The sequence below is a fragment of the Apus apus genome, chromosome 3 (genome assembly GCF_020740795.1).
Source record: "Apus apus isolate bApuApu2 chromosome 3, bApuApu2.pri.cur, whole genome shotgun sequence".
Taxonomy (NCBI): Eukaryota; Metazoa; Chordata; class Aves; order Apodiformes; family Apodidae; genus Apus; species Apus apus.
Genome location: NC_067284.1, coordinates 66,225,260 through 66,242,594, shown reverse-complemented (window position 1 = coordinate 66,242,594; position 17,335 = coordinate 66,225,260). Strand labels below are relative to the sequence as shown.

Here is a 17,335-nt window from a genome sequence, read left to right as displayed (position 1 = left end):
AATAAGCAGAGAATTATTTTCTTTTCAACTCACTGGATTTTTTTGTCTTACACATTTCCTTGTTCAGGTTCAATTCCTATGCATTCCACAATTCCAGTCCCCTGTGTTACTTTAAAATAATATCAAATGCTTCTTATTGCAAATTTCTAATAACTGCTCTCTTAAATAACTTATTTCTTACCAAAATAGCATTAAACTTAAAAATTATAGAGGTTTTCTGAGAAAAAACTTAAATTCAGGATTTTTTTCTTGTACTTATTTCCTTACTAAGAAGGGCAAAGAGTACGAAAGAGCACAGAAAATAGACGCTTTCTTGGTGGTGCAAGATTCCCTCAAATCATCCTATTAAGGTAGGAAATAGCCAGCAAAATAATTCTGCATTTTTCATGTCAAAGCCAGAACAAAAGAAGAAAACTAAAATAAACCCCCACATATCTGTTTTAAATACATTATTTGCTTTCACCAAAGAAAAAGGGCCTGAAGGGAGGGAGGGAAGGGAAAGGCAGGGAGAGAAGGGATCAACATGCCTTTTCATCTCCTTGACCTCAGAGGCAATAAAAGCCAAACAAACAAAGTTAATTTGTAACTCATATGTCAGCAAGAGGATTGCTAACTCTAGTACCTTTCATTAAAATCGATATTTGCATACCACTACATTTATATGTGGAACTTCCCACACTAACCAAGGCAACTATCTTAAATACCATGGTAAATCTAACTGTAGTGGTTAGTATATATCCAGCTTCTAATAACCACCAGCATAGGTGCTGATAGCACAATCAATGCATGAGACAGAAAGAATGAAGAATGACCCTGTTTGCATGGTCAATAAGAACACTCACTTTGATTTGATCAAATTTAATGGGTAGTCATTGAAAGATAATATGCAACACTACAGTGCTACTTTTAGCACAGAATGTGAGAGATGTTACTAAGGTAGAGAAGAAAAACATAGCAGAGTGAAGAAAAAAAAAAAAGAAAAAAAGAAAAAAAAAAGAACCCTACCCTGAAATTAGAGATTTAACAACTCAGTTGAAACCTAACTTGTGTAAGGAACCCCACATGGTTTCTCTCAGGAAAATAATTGAGACAATAGCTATCCCATTGCTATATTCCAAGGAAAATAATATGGCAGCACTGTAGGAAGGGATTGTAAGCAGACTGAAAACCTGCTGAGAGAGTATGAAGATTAAAAACTTCCAAAGAATTCCATTCACCATGTTATTTATGTAAGTACACTGTATGACTACTTCAGCTCATTTACTCACATCTTTATTCTGTTTTCTCTCCTTCCTTCTCATAGTTTGTTAAATTAACTCACAATAGCTTAATATTTCATTAGACGGTAAACTCTTTGGGACCACAAATCTGCATCACCGAATACAACAATGTCCCCATCTGATTTTAATACATTACCAAAAAAACCCCATAAATTCATGAAGGAGGTGCCAAAATTGTATTACCAGACTCATTCCATCAGACATCATTAGCAGTTCTTTCCCTTCCACTGTTTTCTCAAAGCAAGCAACAACTCATATATAACTTTTAGTACATTATGTCCTGTATTCTGTATTTAAAAGCACCAATAATTTAATCATATTGACTCTTAAAGAACCATCACTGATACAAAATATTTTCTGGGAATGCTGCACCTTTTTCAGTTTTCCTGTAAACCCAACACCATACTCACCACTCCCTTGAAAACGTTTCAGGAAAAACAGGGCATGGCAAACGACACTATTCGCCAACTTCAGGCAATTCAATCAAGCCCAAGAAAATGGTGTGAGCATGTACCCAGCTGTATAACCTAGCAGTGAATGGCCTTTCACATGTGGAACTAGGCCACTGAAGGAAACAGCTATCTTCCAAGATAGCAGCAGCATCTGTTGGATATTAATTAATAATTAAGAATGTTCCAGAAACCAAGGGCAAGAAATAGAGGGAGAGAAATAAATTCAGGTTCAAAAATAATTATTTTCAGGAACACCATAAGCTGTTGTTCTGCTCTCTAACCAGCAAAGAATTTGACACAATGGCATATGGACTAAAAAACTTTGCTTCTAGCTAGCCAACAAATTCTGATGTTTTTTAAAGACTATTTGCTCAGCAGTAAATATTTCTGGGTCTCCAAATTCATAAAGGAATTAATAAAGGAATAAATTTTCATTCCACTTGAGGTGTAAATGTTTCAGAAGATTTCACGAAAGGTACAACCTCCAGGCCTCCTCTGAAGAATTAAAGAACAGACAACAATCCCATTTATCATATGGGAGAATAAAAAATATTACAGTCATGTTAGACTTTGGAAAAAAAGTGAACAGGTTATTTAAAGAAAAAAAAAATTGGCACAAATGTGAAACAAAAGGATCTTTAACAATTTAAGTTTTCAATCTTTTCAAACAACTAATGGACTTATTACATGGTCATGGTAAAACTACAGCCCTGCTTTTGGAAAAGTGCTAGCTTCAAGATACTTAAATGTTTTTAAATATGATTATGTTTCAACAGCAAATATTATAAAGTATATTTGTTCTCAGGTTTGGTAAGTTTCTCTTGGTTATGCTGTTACAACACTTATTTGTTGTAAGAAAAACACTTCTGTCATTTATCAGCCCAAACACATGTACTTTGAGGACACGTTTTATGCTTCATCCTGGCCATTTCAAAAGGCCACATTAGCTTCCATTCTTGATAGTTATGGCTTTTTTTTGTTTGGTTGAGGTTTTTTGTTTGTTTGTTTGTTTTTTGTTGGTTTGGGTTTGTTGTTGTTGTGGTTGTGTTTTTTTATTTTTGAACTATTCATTTTACTCTTATCCTAGCAAGTACGTGGTTTTTTTTAATTAAACATGCATATTATTCCTTTTCCATGGCAAAAGCTTGCCCTCCAGTTAGGACACACTAGCTTCAAATCCTAAAGGTGCCCAGCTGAAGAAAACTCACATAATGTGGAGTGCCATATACTACATTGCTTAGAAGAGAAAAAAAGCTGAAGGGAAACATCAGAAAAGGCCATTGAAACTTCTCTTTTAATCCTTTACCTCCAACTGATCTACCTGATTCCTTGTTTGACTGTAAACGTATCTCATGGCACTCATCACAGACAAATCATGCTGCAAGCATGAAGCTCCTTTGAATGCTGACATCCCTAAACTGTTTCCCTGGACCATCATCCTTAACCACTATCAGAAAAATCCAAAGGCATTTGGGGTTGTTTGCTTTTTTTTATTCAAGATTTCTCTTCCTCCCAAATTCACACATAGCCAGTCAGTGCAAAAATTCATCATCAAATGAACCTAATGAACTTTCAAGTTACATCTTTGTTTACCAGAATTAACACCATGCTTTGTCTTCCTAGTTTACTTCATTTATCACAGCTGTACGAATAAGGTGAGTTTGAAGGTCAGAGGCGGAGAAAACAGAAAGAGGACAGAGCACATTAATTTTTACCAGGCACATGAAGAGAAGTAATTGTGGTCATACCAATATCACTATCTTGGTTTTATTTCTCTCTTTGTAATTTATTTGCACATCTGACACAGCCCTATTTTAAGATTTAAATTAAAATTTCCACTCATGAAGGCTTCCAGTACAGTCACTGTACTGCTATCAGCTCAAAGAGACAAGAGTTTTAGTATATATCAATCCCAAATAGTGAAAAAGAAGGAAAAAACAAAACCAACACAAACACACCACACTTCTGTATTACTTCAACTTTATGTTCACATCTGGAAAACACATTTGCACTAGGCAACTACCTTGCAAATTTGCATCTCAGATACCTGCTGCTGTAAAACTGGAACTACTCTGGACTCACATGACTATGCCCAAAAACCCATTGGCTCACTAACAGAAGTACATCCTGCATTCCCAAGTAATTCTGAGCTTGCTGCAGCGGGAGAAACAAAATTCAGATTCACCATACATGTGATGCTGAGTTAACTGTATGTGAACTGTAAGAGAAGTGCCTGACCACTCTTTTTACAACCCACTGAAGAGCACATAGGAATGTGCAGCTATAGAAAGGAAAGCCAGTAAGATGTTAAGTTATATAAGAATATATGGTAAGTCATACAAGAACTATTACTATCCATTTTGTATAAATCAATAGTGCAGTCTTATCTGGCATAGCATATATTGCAGAGTGCAGAAATAAAGTCTGTCTGAAAAACAGCAGTGAGAAAGAACAGGCTTACAAACACTCAAGAAGAGAGGCTGAAAAAACAAACTGAGAAAAGGAAACAAAGATGACACACCATATAGGTATATAAGGTAGTAAGTGCTACATAGAAAGCAATTAGGAACCTGTGTTCCCATGAAGTCCCTTTCAATAATACAGGAGAAAAAAGAACATCAAATAAATTTAGAAAGCAGAATTGCAGAATGAGAAAAACTCATCCCACCTAAATAATGGAATATCTACTTTTGGAAAGAAGTTTCAGGTTTATTTTTTAAATTGAGTTCTGGGGAATAGACATAAATAGCAAAATCATGTTTTTAAAATTCTTCTTATAAGCATCACTGTAATCTGCAAATCTGTGGACCAGTGTCCTGAAAGATTTCTATACTTCTCTCTGTATCTGAGACTACTTAGAACTCTGCAACACTGTATTTTATTTTATATTTTAAGTTTTTTGCCTATGGGGAGATAAAGAGGGATGGAAGGAAGGAAATTAATGTCCAAAATAAATATTTTCTTTGACAAAAAGTAAACAGTTTTACTACTATATTTTTACTTATGAAAATTGAATATGCATACTAAATCACAAAATACCATTTTAACCCCAAAACAATTGTTTTAATCAACAAAATATTCAACAACACAAAAAAAATCATCAAATAAGCAGAAACTGGAGACAACATACAGACTCAAAATTAGAATCTAAAAAAAAAAAAAATTACAATGGATGTTTGAACTGGTATCAATTGGAAGTTACAGATTAGCAGTTTATAGGTTAAGAGCTTTATCTAGCTGTATATGCATTTTACAACCATTATGGGTAACTTGTTCCACCATTTTGTATAGTAGCAGTCATGCAAGATGATTAGAGAACAACTCTCACTATCCAGGCAAGGCACCATGTGATTTAAGAGTTTCTGTAGAAGAGATACTATCACCTTCCCTGGACCAGAACAGCTCTGTAGATCTGAATTATAGTCAGAGAATAAAGGGTTTTGCTAAAACATTACTGTAGTGCTGGAACAAGGCTAGGAGGAGGACTCAGCTTCTGAGCTCTGTTCCTAAAGAAGACAATTTATAGCAAGTTAAGTCTGTTTGACTACAAAAGCTGAGCTAGTTTGCAGATGGACACAGAATTATCAGCACAGGAAAATAAATTGTGCTTCTATCTGCTCCACTCTCTCCTCACCAGAGTGATCAGCCTCAGCTGTTGAGTCATTCATATGGTCAACATGCTGTTAGGGAATATTACTGGGATTTCTACACCCCCCCTACTTCCCCCCCCACTTTTTAAAAAAAAAAAGTTTTATTGCTTTATATTAATTTTCAAAACACGTACAAGCCCCCAGAAAAAACAAAAAGGACCCAAAATCCTGAAAAGCTTGAAGTTTTTTTTCAACTCAACATGTTGCACTACACAGTTATGTCATGTAGTGTCAGTAATGTCATCAGATAACATAACTGCCACAATCTGATGTGATGCATTAAACTGGGATTACCAGAATAAATCATGTTTGTGGGTACACAGATCACAGGTGATGCAGTCAGCTGCTCTGTATTATGGTGTATCTATAGGATGTGCAGATTAGGATATAATGTTTAGAGGCTTGTTCTCATTTGTGAAGTGCTTTGCAACCATAACTCAATAGTAAGGAGCCACCAAACAGTTATAATGGCATAAACCATCATCAGGGAAAAATACAAATCGATCAGTGCCAGCGATATAAAAGAAAGAGCATGCATCTGTCCCCAGTCTCATAAATTCAGTGGTTGTTGCAGGCTTTTTCTCTATCCCACATATACTTTATTAATAACAGTAACTATCATAAATAATAATAATGCACAGTAGTTTATTTCAAGATGAAGGCTCTTCTTATCTGTTGATCCTCTCCCTTATTTCTTACATCCTGTCTATATTCCTCCTGTAAATGGGGGGAGAGGGAGGGGTTGGGAAGTTAGTTTAATTTATTGTTTGAAGTTTATGCCCTTTAATTGGCAACAGTGTGCTACACCAAGACAGTTGCCTACGCAGGCTCCCTGTGATATCTGCATACCTTAAGTGGCATACTAAGCTTGTACAAAGGAGGCATAGAATTTACATTCTACTGCATGTTATAAATAAGTAATAAGAACAGATTAGAATTATGCATTTACGCTTACTATTGAGAGTGAGATGCATAATTCACAAGTGGCAAACCCTTAAGAAGCTTTCTTACTTCATCCCAACCCTCTCCCTACTCCAATCTGGTGTATGTAGAACACAGTATAGTTTTCAGTCCCACTGCTCCACAACTTTTTTTTTTCCAGCTAGACTGTTTAGATTTTATAATCACTACTTATTTTTTTTCTCTCAGAGAAGCAACAGACATGATATGTTAGTAGTCATTGTTGAGCATGTATCTGCTTTATGTTGCAGTATTGGTGTCATCTTTCTGAATTTTCTTGTGAAACTCTGGACATGAGTCACATGAAATGGCAGTGCTTTCAGAAGGTGCCAGAGTAACCAAGGTCTTGTGCCTAACTTACAAAGAGAATGCAGAACTAGCAATGGGACTTCCTTACACTTCATAGTTAACGTGACAAACTGCTGCTCCAGTTGGATCTCCTGGAGGAGCAGACTAATCTCTATGTCCATTCATGTCTGTAGCTTCTCTGCTGAAGCTGTAAACTAATACCTGTTGCAAACACAATTTATATCATAGCACATGAAGGCCACATATTTTGCAGAGTTCTACCACAGCAGTTCTACCTTTAATTACCACTCTGATACCTGGTGATAGGTGTAGGAACAAGGAATGATTTTAGACTAGTTACTTTAATGTTTTCTGGTTCTCTGGCTGGAACACTGCAGTGTTGATTAATGTACCTCCAAAAAAGGCACCACTAGGGACAGGCTCTTTGGTGGAAGAAGTCACCTTGTCATTTCCCTCAACTATTTTGAACCTATGTCCATTTAGTTCCCTGGATTTTCTTTTATCCTGTGTGCAAATATTTTACATTATGTTCTAGTTCTAACTACCATTCTGCCTCAATCTCTGCCATAGAACTTATTTTCTTAGTTAAGACTTGTAATTCTCTTTCTTCGGTAAGGTTCATTTGTTATTTATTTAATATTTTTATTTCTTTACTGTACCTAAAGACTTTAAAGTCTTCCTTGACTCAGCTTCCTATGCTCTTCATCTATCTGTAAACTTAAGAGAAACACTTCAGTTATGCAGGTATTTTAATTTCCAGTACAATTTCACAGTTTACAAAATATTGTGTGACATCACAACAATGGTTTCAAATCCCAAGAGCCATATCTCAAAAATTTAAAACACATTAGTTGAAATGAAAATAATACTTTTACCCTAACATGTAAGAATACCAAAATGCATCACAATTATTTTGATACATAGGAGAGAATTCTTATCCTTGAGCTGATGAAAAGGCTAGCATGCCAGCTCATAAAGAACATGTGGACATTTTTGTCAATGGGATTAAATTATTGTTCCTTGATCAGAAAACAAATCACTAACAATATTAGCATTAAGTGATCATAAATAGTTTCAAACTTGAAGTCAGTATGAAATTCAACTTAGGAAAGGAAGCTATTGATGTATCGTATCAACATGGGTTACTTTCCACTGTCAATAATTTCCCTCATTCTCTACATTTCTCCTAGAACAGACTGTGGAAATTTTCACCCCTTATGCATCCTTTGTTTGAGCTCACACAGTCTAGCCAATGATCCTGGAAAGGTACACAATGAGGACCCAGAAGCTTTAAGTAAGCCAGGTTCTCTATTTATTTCTGAATAACCTTTTCCACTGACTGAGAGGAGATGCAAAATTCTTCACTCGCTGTCCTAACAAGAAAGTTTTCAACTGTTGGCAGAGATGTTTTAGCTGCCGAGACTAACTATTCAGGATTGATTCAAACTCTAATTTATATGAACTAGAAAAATTTTAATATAAAAATATCATTAGTATCCCCCAATAAAATTGTATAAAAGTTCATATACTTATGCGTCTCTGTTGATAGAAACCACATATGCTCACAGAAAGAACTTATTGACTAAATTGATTAAATCATAAATTAGAATTAGAAATTGCTAATGATATATTTCCAGATACAGAACACAGGCAGTATATTACCACCAGTGTAAACATTCACTATTTCCTGCCTGATCACTTATTCTCTTAAATGTGCAGACCTTATGCAGCACCACTCCTCACCAAAAGAACTGAACAGAACTGTTTCTATATTAGAAATTCAGATGTATATTTACATGTAGCCATAAAGATACCCAGACATACAAAACAAGAAACCAAGATATGCGTGCTTTAAATGTGACTTAACTGTATCTCCGTAATAAAGGAACATGGTATAACCAAAGCATCTATCATAGAAGAAATAACAATGTTCATCATCCACATTTCCATTCATCATGAGTCCAAGCCTTACTTAAAGCACACTAATCTGATTTTTTTTCTTACATGTTTTATGTTTACTGAGATATTTTTTCCAATGCACAAGGTGAATTTCCCATAATACTTCACTTCAAATTGTCACTCTATTTATACAATAAAAAAAACATGGACAAGAAAGAAATAAGAGGAAAATCCCCAGCAGCTTTCAAAGTCCAACTACAATTTATGTAAGATGCTTCATTCAAATATGGATTGTCATAAAAATACAGTATTTCATGGAGGATGACTGGAAAGCATGATGAAGTTCAGTACTGACTAAAAGGCTATTAAGTTTTATGCAAACAGTTTAGGCAATCAGTATAGAAACCTTTGTTAGATTTCTGGCAGTGATTCAACAGGGAAGGAAGTATCCTAGAATGCCTCTCATACTTTTTATGACATTATTTATGACTTGCATATGTTTTTCTGTAGCTTAGGAGGATAGGGAAACAAATTTTGAGAACACAGGACTCCTCCAATATAAAAACCATCAAATACTTTTTAAATCAAACTTATATACAATTATTTTATGGCCTTATTACAGGCTTGTATTGTTCACACGTAAGAAAAGACATGCTGAAAAATTCTCAGGAAGGTCTGATCTTACAGTAATAGAAAAAGACAGTAGTTGTAGAAGCATTTTAGAAATACAAGTTTTAAGGAAGTGGCTCAGATTCATTGAAATAAAAGTCCAAAACATATGAAAACATCTAAGATTCCCCTTTTCATAAATTCGTCTCATTATAGCTTTTGGTTGTTTTCAAGAAATAAAATGCTTTCAATAATTAAGCAATGCTTAATGACTCAACACCCTTGTGGCCATGCATTTAGAAAAAACATATGGATGTGGACCTGTTGGAGAGCGTCCAGAGAAGGGCAATGAAAATGCTCAGAGGACTGGAGCACCTCTCCTATGAAGACAGGCTGAGGGAGTTGGGGTTGTTCAGCCTGAAGAAGAGAAGACTTCAGGGGGACCTTATAGTGACCTTCCAATACCTAAGATGGTCCTGTAAGAAGGATGGGAAAGACCTGTTCACAAGAGGATGTAACAACAGAACAAGGGGTAATGGTTCTAAGCTAGAAAAGGGTAGATTTACATTTGACATTAGGAGGAAGTTAAGGAATATGAGGGTGATGGATCACTGGAAGGGGCTGCCTAAAGATGTGGTGGAGGCTCTACCCCTGGGAGACATTCAAGGTCAGGCTTGATGGGGCTCTGAGCAATCTGTTCTAGTTGGAGATGTCCCTCCTTATTAGGGGAGTTGGACTAGATGACCTTTAGAGGTCCCTTCCAACCCAAAACACTCTATGATTCTATAATTGGGAGGTACCAATCACTCTCATTTTATAATTTGTGTTGCATTTTAACTTTTAGAAAGAGATACTCAAGCAACTTGAGCGCTCAGCAATTCCAGCAGGGTTAGCATGAGTTCTCTCCTGGCTCGCTGTGTTACCCAAATCTGATCAAAGGACAAGGACTCCAGAAGCTTGTCCAGCTGTGGTTTTATAATGACACCATTAGGTTTTGCTCTATAATCAAGGTCCCTAAAAGTCTGTGTAGCTTCAGGCTTAATATCTGCGACAAGGTTAACTGAAATCTGTAGCAAGGATAACTACTTTAGCAGATTGTATCAGCAGGAAATATTTAAACACTATTTAAAAGGATTTTAAATAAGCAGATTTTATTTAACACTGCACTAATGCACTGCACTAGGAATGATACAACAGAGCTGCTACAAATAAACATAATGCTTTTACCCTTACCCCACCCCCCTCCCTTCTAAATTCTCCAGATCTGTATTATTAAGTCCAACGGGTGCACCAGATCTTTCTATCTGAAGCTGAAATACAGGAACACCAGACTCAGACAGCCCATTTGCCCTTTGGCTTCATGCCTGCTGAATCTGCATTCTGGGTCTGCGGAATTAATTACAATACTACCGGTCACTGGCAATGTCAGTGTTGCCAATTCAGGTGTACCAAATGTGTCTTCTTACACACCCACACGTCTACAACTTTGAGAGGAAGGCCGCTTCTCCTGTAAAACTGGTGTACTCTGCCCTTTAGTGCTCGGTGCACCAAGATATGTTCACTTAAACACATACTTGGGCCAGAATAAAGCCTGAAGAAGCAGGCATTCATTATTTGCCACATTCTGTCCTGTATGCTTAATCAACTGGATATGTTGCAAAACCAAATATAAAGGGTGGACCTTACTCTGTAGCATGGTATTACAAGACTCTAAAATAAGAAAGAGACACTAGGGCACATCTTGTTGGGTCATATGCAAGACATTTCAGATAACCATTTCTCACCGTGAAGAGATTAAAACTAACTTCGCATTGCTTGCAATGGCGCTCTATAAGTTTCCACTTCACTAAAAAATGAGGAATTGTGACATTTAGCATTCTAACAAATATATATCTAGCACTAACATTGCATTGGATAGCAAACCATTCTTTCCAAAACACCTCACTGAAAGAGCAGAGTGGGGTCATTTGGTATTTATTTGTATTTCACTGCAGCCTGGATGTTGGGAAATAGACTCATAGCAGAGGATTACAGAATTTTTCTACTGTGTCCTCAAGGGCAAAGTTTGCCTGCCATCTTTAAGCAGGACATAAAACAAAGGAATGCAAATCCTTAAGAGTTGGAAGTTGGTGTTTTTAAAGATGGCTATAGCAAAAAATGGTATGAAAAGTAATCATAACTACATCTTAAACATAACGGTATTTTCTTCTCAGTGATTCAGCTTCAAGTGATACATCTTATTTCAATTATCCTCTACATACAATTCTGTGGATTTTCTTGTTCAAATTATTTCACTTGGAAATTGGTACAATAGTGATATAATGATGGACTTTGCTTTTATTATCATGATCTATCATTTAAAGCAAGCAGGATTATTTATAGGGATAACAAGGACAAAAACTTTTGGCAGTTTTTCACTACAATGTAATTACTGTGCATGGCTGTGCATAGTGTGTACTGTAATTACTGCTAGTTTACAGCAACACACAAAAAAAATACAGGTACCAATTTGGGTTTGTCCCATTTTAAGTTCAGATGTGCTAAGCCCTATTTCACAGATGTCAAACATCTGCCTCTTCCTCTCAGAAAAACAAGGCTCCTGTTCTATCCTGGTTTTGTAGGATCAACCTCAGGTCAAGTAATTATTTGAATAAGCCAAAGCTTAGTTCATGCTCTTATACAAAATTATGAAGGCAGTGCCTTCTCATCTTTTTCCAAGACTGTCCTTAATATTTTGCCCAGAAACCTGGTACAAAGCAGTCTATCACATTTTTTTAAACTCTTGGGGATGTAATTTAGGATAACTCTACACTCATTCAACTCTGTTGAAGATCTGTCCTTTTAACATAGTTGCCAGGATCTCTTTCCTGAAAAGCTGGAAATACTTCTTTTGTGTTGGCAGAGAAAAATAAGTTTCATACAGCTGAGTCTTAATATGAATATCTTCCTTTTAAAGATTCATTATTAGAACCATTAGATTCTGCTAGGGAAATTATATTAACACAATTTGTTAACAATGTCAAGTATCTAGTGCTTCAGAAAATGCAGATGTACAATCCCAATGCCAAGCTCAGTGGAAAGACACATTTATACATTTTTTGTTTTCTAAAGCCATCTATACAGTCATTTCCCTTTGTAAACATGTTAAGTAATGAATACCTTTCCATAGTCTGTCATATACTCAGCATTTAAGAATAAAGGAATATTTTGCTCTAATCTTTTTTTCTAAAGGTCCTTCACAACACTGGATTTCCACCAAAACAACCTGGCATTTGACTCACATCTTAACATTATTCTCCGCTAATAGTAGTATTTCTGCATTTATCAGATCAATTTCCTGCTGGTGGTACTGGCACCAGATCAGTCCACTGCAGTCAAATACTTTTCAGCATAAAACCCACCCCATTTTCTCTTTCATCTAAGGCAAGTAGGAAATGTTTGAAACTGAAAAAACAAGTACAAATACCTTGCTGAAATTAAAAGTAGATAGATAGATAGATAGATAGATAGATAGATAGATAGATAGATAGATAGAAAGAATTAGGAAATCTCCAGATTTCAAAATAGAATCTTCAATTTTGCCTGTGTTTGAGTGTTTGTACGAGTGAGAAGTCTATGTTGCTCTCCACAGAAAAATCAACTTAAATTTTCCTAAAATCAAAAGCCTTTGTATGATCAGTGTGTATATGTTAAAGAGTTTTGAAGACAAAAGTATAAGCTTTTCAATCTCCTCGTTGCTGCTGGTCATCTCTACAGATCAGTAAGGAATGGAGACAAGAACCCTACTGCAGTTGCTTTCCTGAGCTGCAACTGTTGGTCTTGATTACAGGAGCTGCTGAACTCTTACATGGATGAAATGAAAGCATGAATTCAGAGGCATGGATTCATATAGCCTCATGCTAATTCCACTTGGGATCCTGTATTGAGTATTTATGCTTGGTTTGTCCCTAGCCACTGGAGGCATTAGGCATGGAATGGGATTCAGGATGTGAAATAGCACTCAGATTGCATGAGGAAGTAAGTATCACATAAGGCAACTGCATAAAGGTGGGAAGCAGAAAAATCACAGTCAGACAGCTAACAAAGGTGCTGAAATACAAAGGCTGGCTTAATTTTGGTTCTTTATTCCTCATAACCCAAGAAGCAAATTTGTCAATATGAGGAAAATATTTAAAAGGCACTAATGGATGATGGATGCCTAATGGGTCCCCCTTTTCAGTGTGGAAATGTGTACATTTGCCATATGTGCTTTTAAAGGGCTTCCTTTTTCATTACAGCTCAACCCCTAGAGGAAACAAACACTTGAATTTCCATGAAAATCAATGAGTATGTAAAGCCCTCCACAACTGTCAAGATCTGAAATTAAGTTAACAATATATACGCAATCATGAAGTTGAGAAAACATATCCCTCCTCAAGTCATGCATTAATTAGTATGGGCCTAAACTGATTGCATTTTGCATGGTCTGAAGTGAAAGTCAGTGAAGTACTAAATATTAGAAAGAATTCATGATTTTTGAAAAAGAAAGTTTAAAAAAATAAATTCAAAAGATACAGCACTTAAAAAAACACAGAGAGAATCTATGACTTTCTAGTATAGACTACTGGTCAGGAATTCAGTTGTATAGTTATTAAATTACGAAAATCACTTTGGTGAATTAATAGGAAACAGATGTCAGACACAATGAACTTTGTCTCTCTGTTTAGGGTTAATAACATATTATGTTGAGGCTGTAAGCCACCAACATCACTCGCATAACTGCTTAAAGCAAAAGGGGAATGCTTAAATGCTTAAAATGATATGAAAAAGCCAAAGAGGTAGGAGATAGACAAGTATAACACTGGAAAGTCAAAAGCTGCTCTTAGACCAAGTCCAGAGGAGGACCACAAAGATGATCAGAGTATGAAGACAGGCTGGGAGAGTTGGAGTAGTTCAGCTTGGAGAGGAGAAGGCTCCAGGGAGACCACATAGCAGCCTGCCAGTACCTATATGGGCTACAGGAAAGCTGGGCAGGGACTTTTAACAAGGGTGTGTAGAGATAGGACACGGGGTAATGGATTAAAACCAAAAGAGGGTAGACTTATGTAAGACATTAGGAAGAAGTTATTTAATGTGAGGGTGGTGAGACACTGGTACAGGCTGCCCAGGGAAGCTGTGGATGCCCCATCCCTAGAAGCATTCAAGGACAGATGAGATGGGACTTTGAGCAACCTGGTCTAGGGGGAAGTGTTCCTGCCCATGCAGGGCTGTTGGAACTAGATGATCCCTTCCAACCTGAACCATTCTATGAGATTATGAACTTTTCACTGAAAATCATAGTCCTTGGGGAGGAAAAAAAAAAAAAAAAAAAAAAAAAAAAAGGGGGGGGGGGCAACAAAGATGGGTCAAATTAAAGATATATATAGATCTAAGCAAGATCTTTAATAAACCTGATTCAGAGCAACAGGGATTTATAGTGGCCCAAATCCCAGCCTGCTGGCTAAGATCACCTCTTCTCCCCCAGTGAGAAACTGGCAGCTAAGCAGAACAGATCCAAAGTAAACAGACTGATCTCTATGTCATGTTCAGAATGGTAGCTCTTGTGCAGTACTGCATAGGGCAAAGCAATCTGACTCACTAGCCTTCTCTTTTGAATAAGCAAGATTCTCTGTTCTCTATGTATCTTAAGTCTATGTAAAAATTTAATCAAAATCAAATTTATTAAATGCTCAGTAAGACAAAAAGTATCAACATTTCCTGAAAAATATAAAGAAATAATTTCTGAATAACAGCAACAAGAGCTCTTCTAGGAAGCATATGAACCTGAAGACATTTCCTTAAACTAGTTTATCTGAATGTATTCTGATGTTTCTTAGAACCCAATGATACGAGCTCTGACCCTTTTCTATTTATCCTTTTCTGTATTTTTGAAGAACAATTACAGAAGTTATTTGACCACAATTTCTATCAGTAAGTATTAATTTTGACTATGAGTCAGAATACAATCAGCCATTAATTTAAACCAATCAAACAGAATATATTAGGGCAAACATTTTCTCAACTGTTTTACATTCCTTGTCAACTTATAACCAGGCTGCAGACGAACACATCAGTAAGATTACCTGTGATGAACTTTCAGTAATTATTTTAATAAATTGGAAGCACAACTATTTGCACTTCAAAATTCTTAAGAATAGTGTTATGGTATGGCAATAAGAGATTAATGGAGATCTTGCAAAATAAGATAAATGGCACTACAAGAATACCAGAAAACTGGAGGGGGGGGGGGGATGGGGAAGAAATTAATTGCACCTACACTTTTGATAAATATTTATTTTTTTGCAGAAGAAAAATGCACACTTGTTTGAGCTGTCATTATGCTAACCTATATCCTATTTTTCATATTATTAGTAATACATAATGTGGTACTTTATATTCAAAAATAAAACTAGAAAGTATATACCTTGTGTATTTATCCAGAAATACACTAAGGTTACTATGGTTACGAAAAATCCATTACCTTTGAATACAGATTGAAAAAGTTTGACTTAAAGTGTGCACTATTTATTATAGCGATCATCAACAGCCTTCAGGAGGTTCTCTAACTGGATTCATTTTTCAGTGTCAAAACTGACCCACCACACCAGTAGCTTGTGGCCTGTGCAAGGCAAAGAAATTTGAACTATATGAAATTTTAAATACATTTTATACTAACTCAAGATGCAGAAATGGCTTTGAATTTTAAGGCCTTACATTAAAAAGGAAGTAGGGTCTTGATACCCTTTTTCCTCAAGTTGTCTGATATGAAATGTTTTATTTTTACTTGTACCTACTTCCATGTACAAATTCTGATGGGTCCAGAATCGTGCTAATGTTGTGATATGGTATTTCCAGCTCAGTATTTGTTGTTGTTATTGATATTTGAATAATCTCTGAAGAAATAACTTAGATAACTTCATTAAACTACACCAATTACATTACAATAAGAAGTTAGATTACCATGCTCCACTGTACTGTTAAATAGCAGTCATTAAGCTTCTAAGTGTTCAAGTGTAGTGATATAACTTGGTTATTGATACACTGCATAACTGTTTTCAGAAGAAAACAGATTATTAGTTTATGCTTTTACAAATGAATTAAACATGGGAATTCAGGAAAGCAAAACAGTAGCTCTCTAATTAAGAATATCTAAGGAAGACAGTAGGAAAAACTATTAAACATGTACATCATATCTTGTCTTCAACAGCTTACAGTTTATTTGTTTTGAAAGCTGGATTCTACAAGATGAAGAAGTTATAAAACCATTAAAAAATTACTCAGGTCCTGTGAAAGATGACAACATAGCTCAAGATATAGCTACACCATGGCAACATTAATTTCTCAGTCTCAACAGACCAGTTCTATGAAGGATTCTTTAAAAGAAGAACAAACTTATCAGGGTATAAATGCATCCAGCCCATTTCTTTTCCTCTAAGATAAGAAGGAATCAGTTATATATAATTAATAAATAATTACTCATAACAACCCATCTGACATGCTGCCTAACACAGAACTCACCTTTTACAACATATTTGGTTCCATTTCCAAAGTAAATTGGTACTCCATTCATATATAAAGTATACTGTGTAATAACACCATTTGGTGTTTTTGGTGGACTCCAACTCATCAGCAAGAATGTGGGAAAGGATATTGCTGTGGGTGTTTGCACATCTTGAGGAGCTGGTGAAAAAATGTATAAAATATTACACTGTATTTCAGCAAATAAAAAATAATTTCAACTACTACTAGAATGATTTAAAGCTGATGTTTCAGAAGAGATTTTATGCTTGCAACAGACCAGCATTCTGAGAACTCGCCTATTGCATGTGAGGCTTCCTAGCCAAACAGAAACTTCTGTGAAAGACAAGGATATACTCCTTGCCTTTTAGAAGAAAAACTATGCATATGTAACTTCATCTTTCCAGCTTGATAACACCGAGCAAAGAGAGGGATACATAATTTTATTACAGTTCTTTTTTAAATACAAACTATTTTCCTTCATGCTTGTTGTTCCTAAAGAAAAGTGACAATCACAAATGCAGATGCTGTATTCTTAGGAAATACCTCTATTTCAGACTTTTCATAATTCAATACACTTAGTAATGTTTGTTTAGCAGAGATTTTTTGTATATAATATACTGGAAGTTGGCAATGGATA

At 35.7% G+C, this 17,335-nt stretch overlaps 1 protein-coding gene across 1 annotated transcript in view; it reads right to left on the bottom strand.

Moving 5' to 3' along the window:
* The window catches only part of USH2A (usherin), a 388,839-nt gene that overhangs the window by 200,757 nt on the left and 170,747 nt on the right, over positions 1-17,335 (bottom strand). Inside the window, exon 31 of the mRNA XM_051613556.1 lies at positions 16,696-16,857. Within this exon, the coding sequence (XP_051469516.1) occupies positions 16,696-16,857 (162 nt within the window). The remainder of the gene's footprint in view (positions 1-16,695; positions 16,858-17,335) is intronic.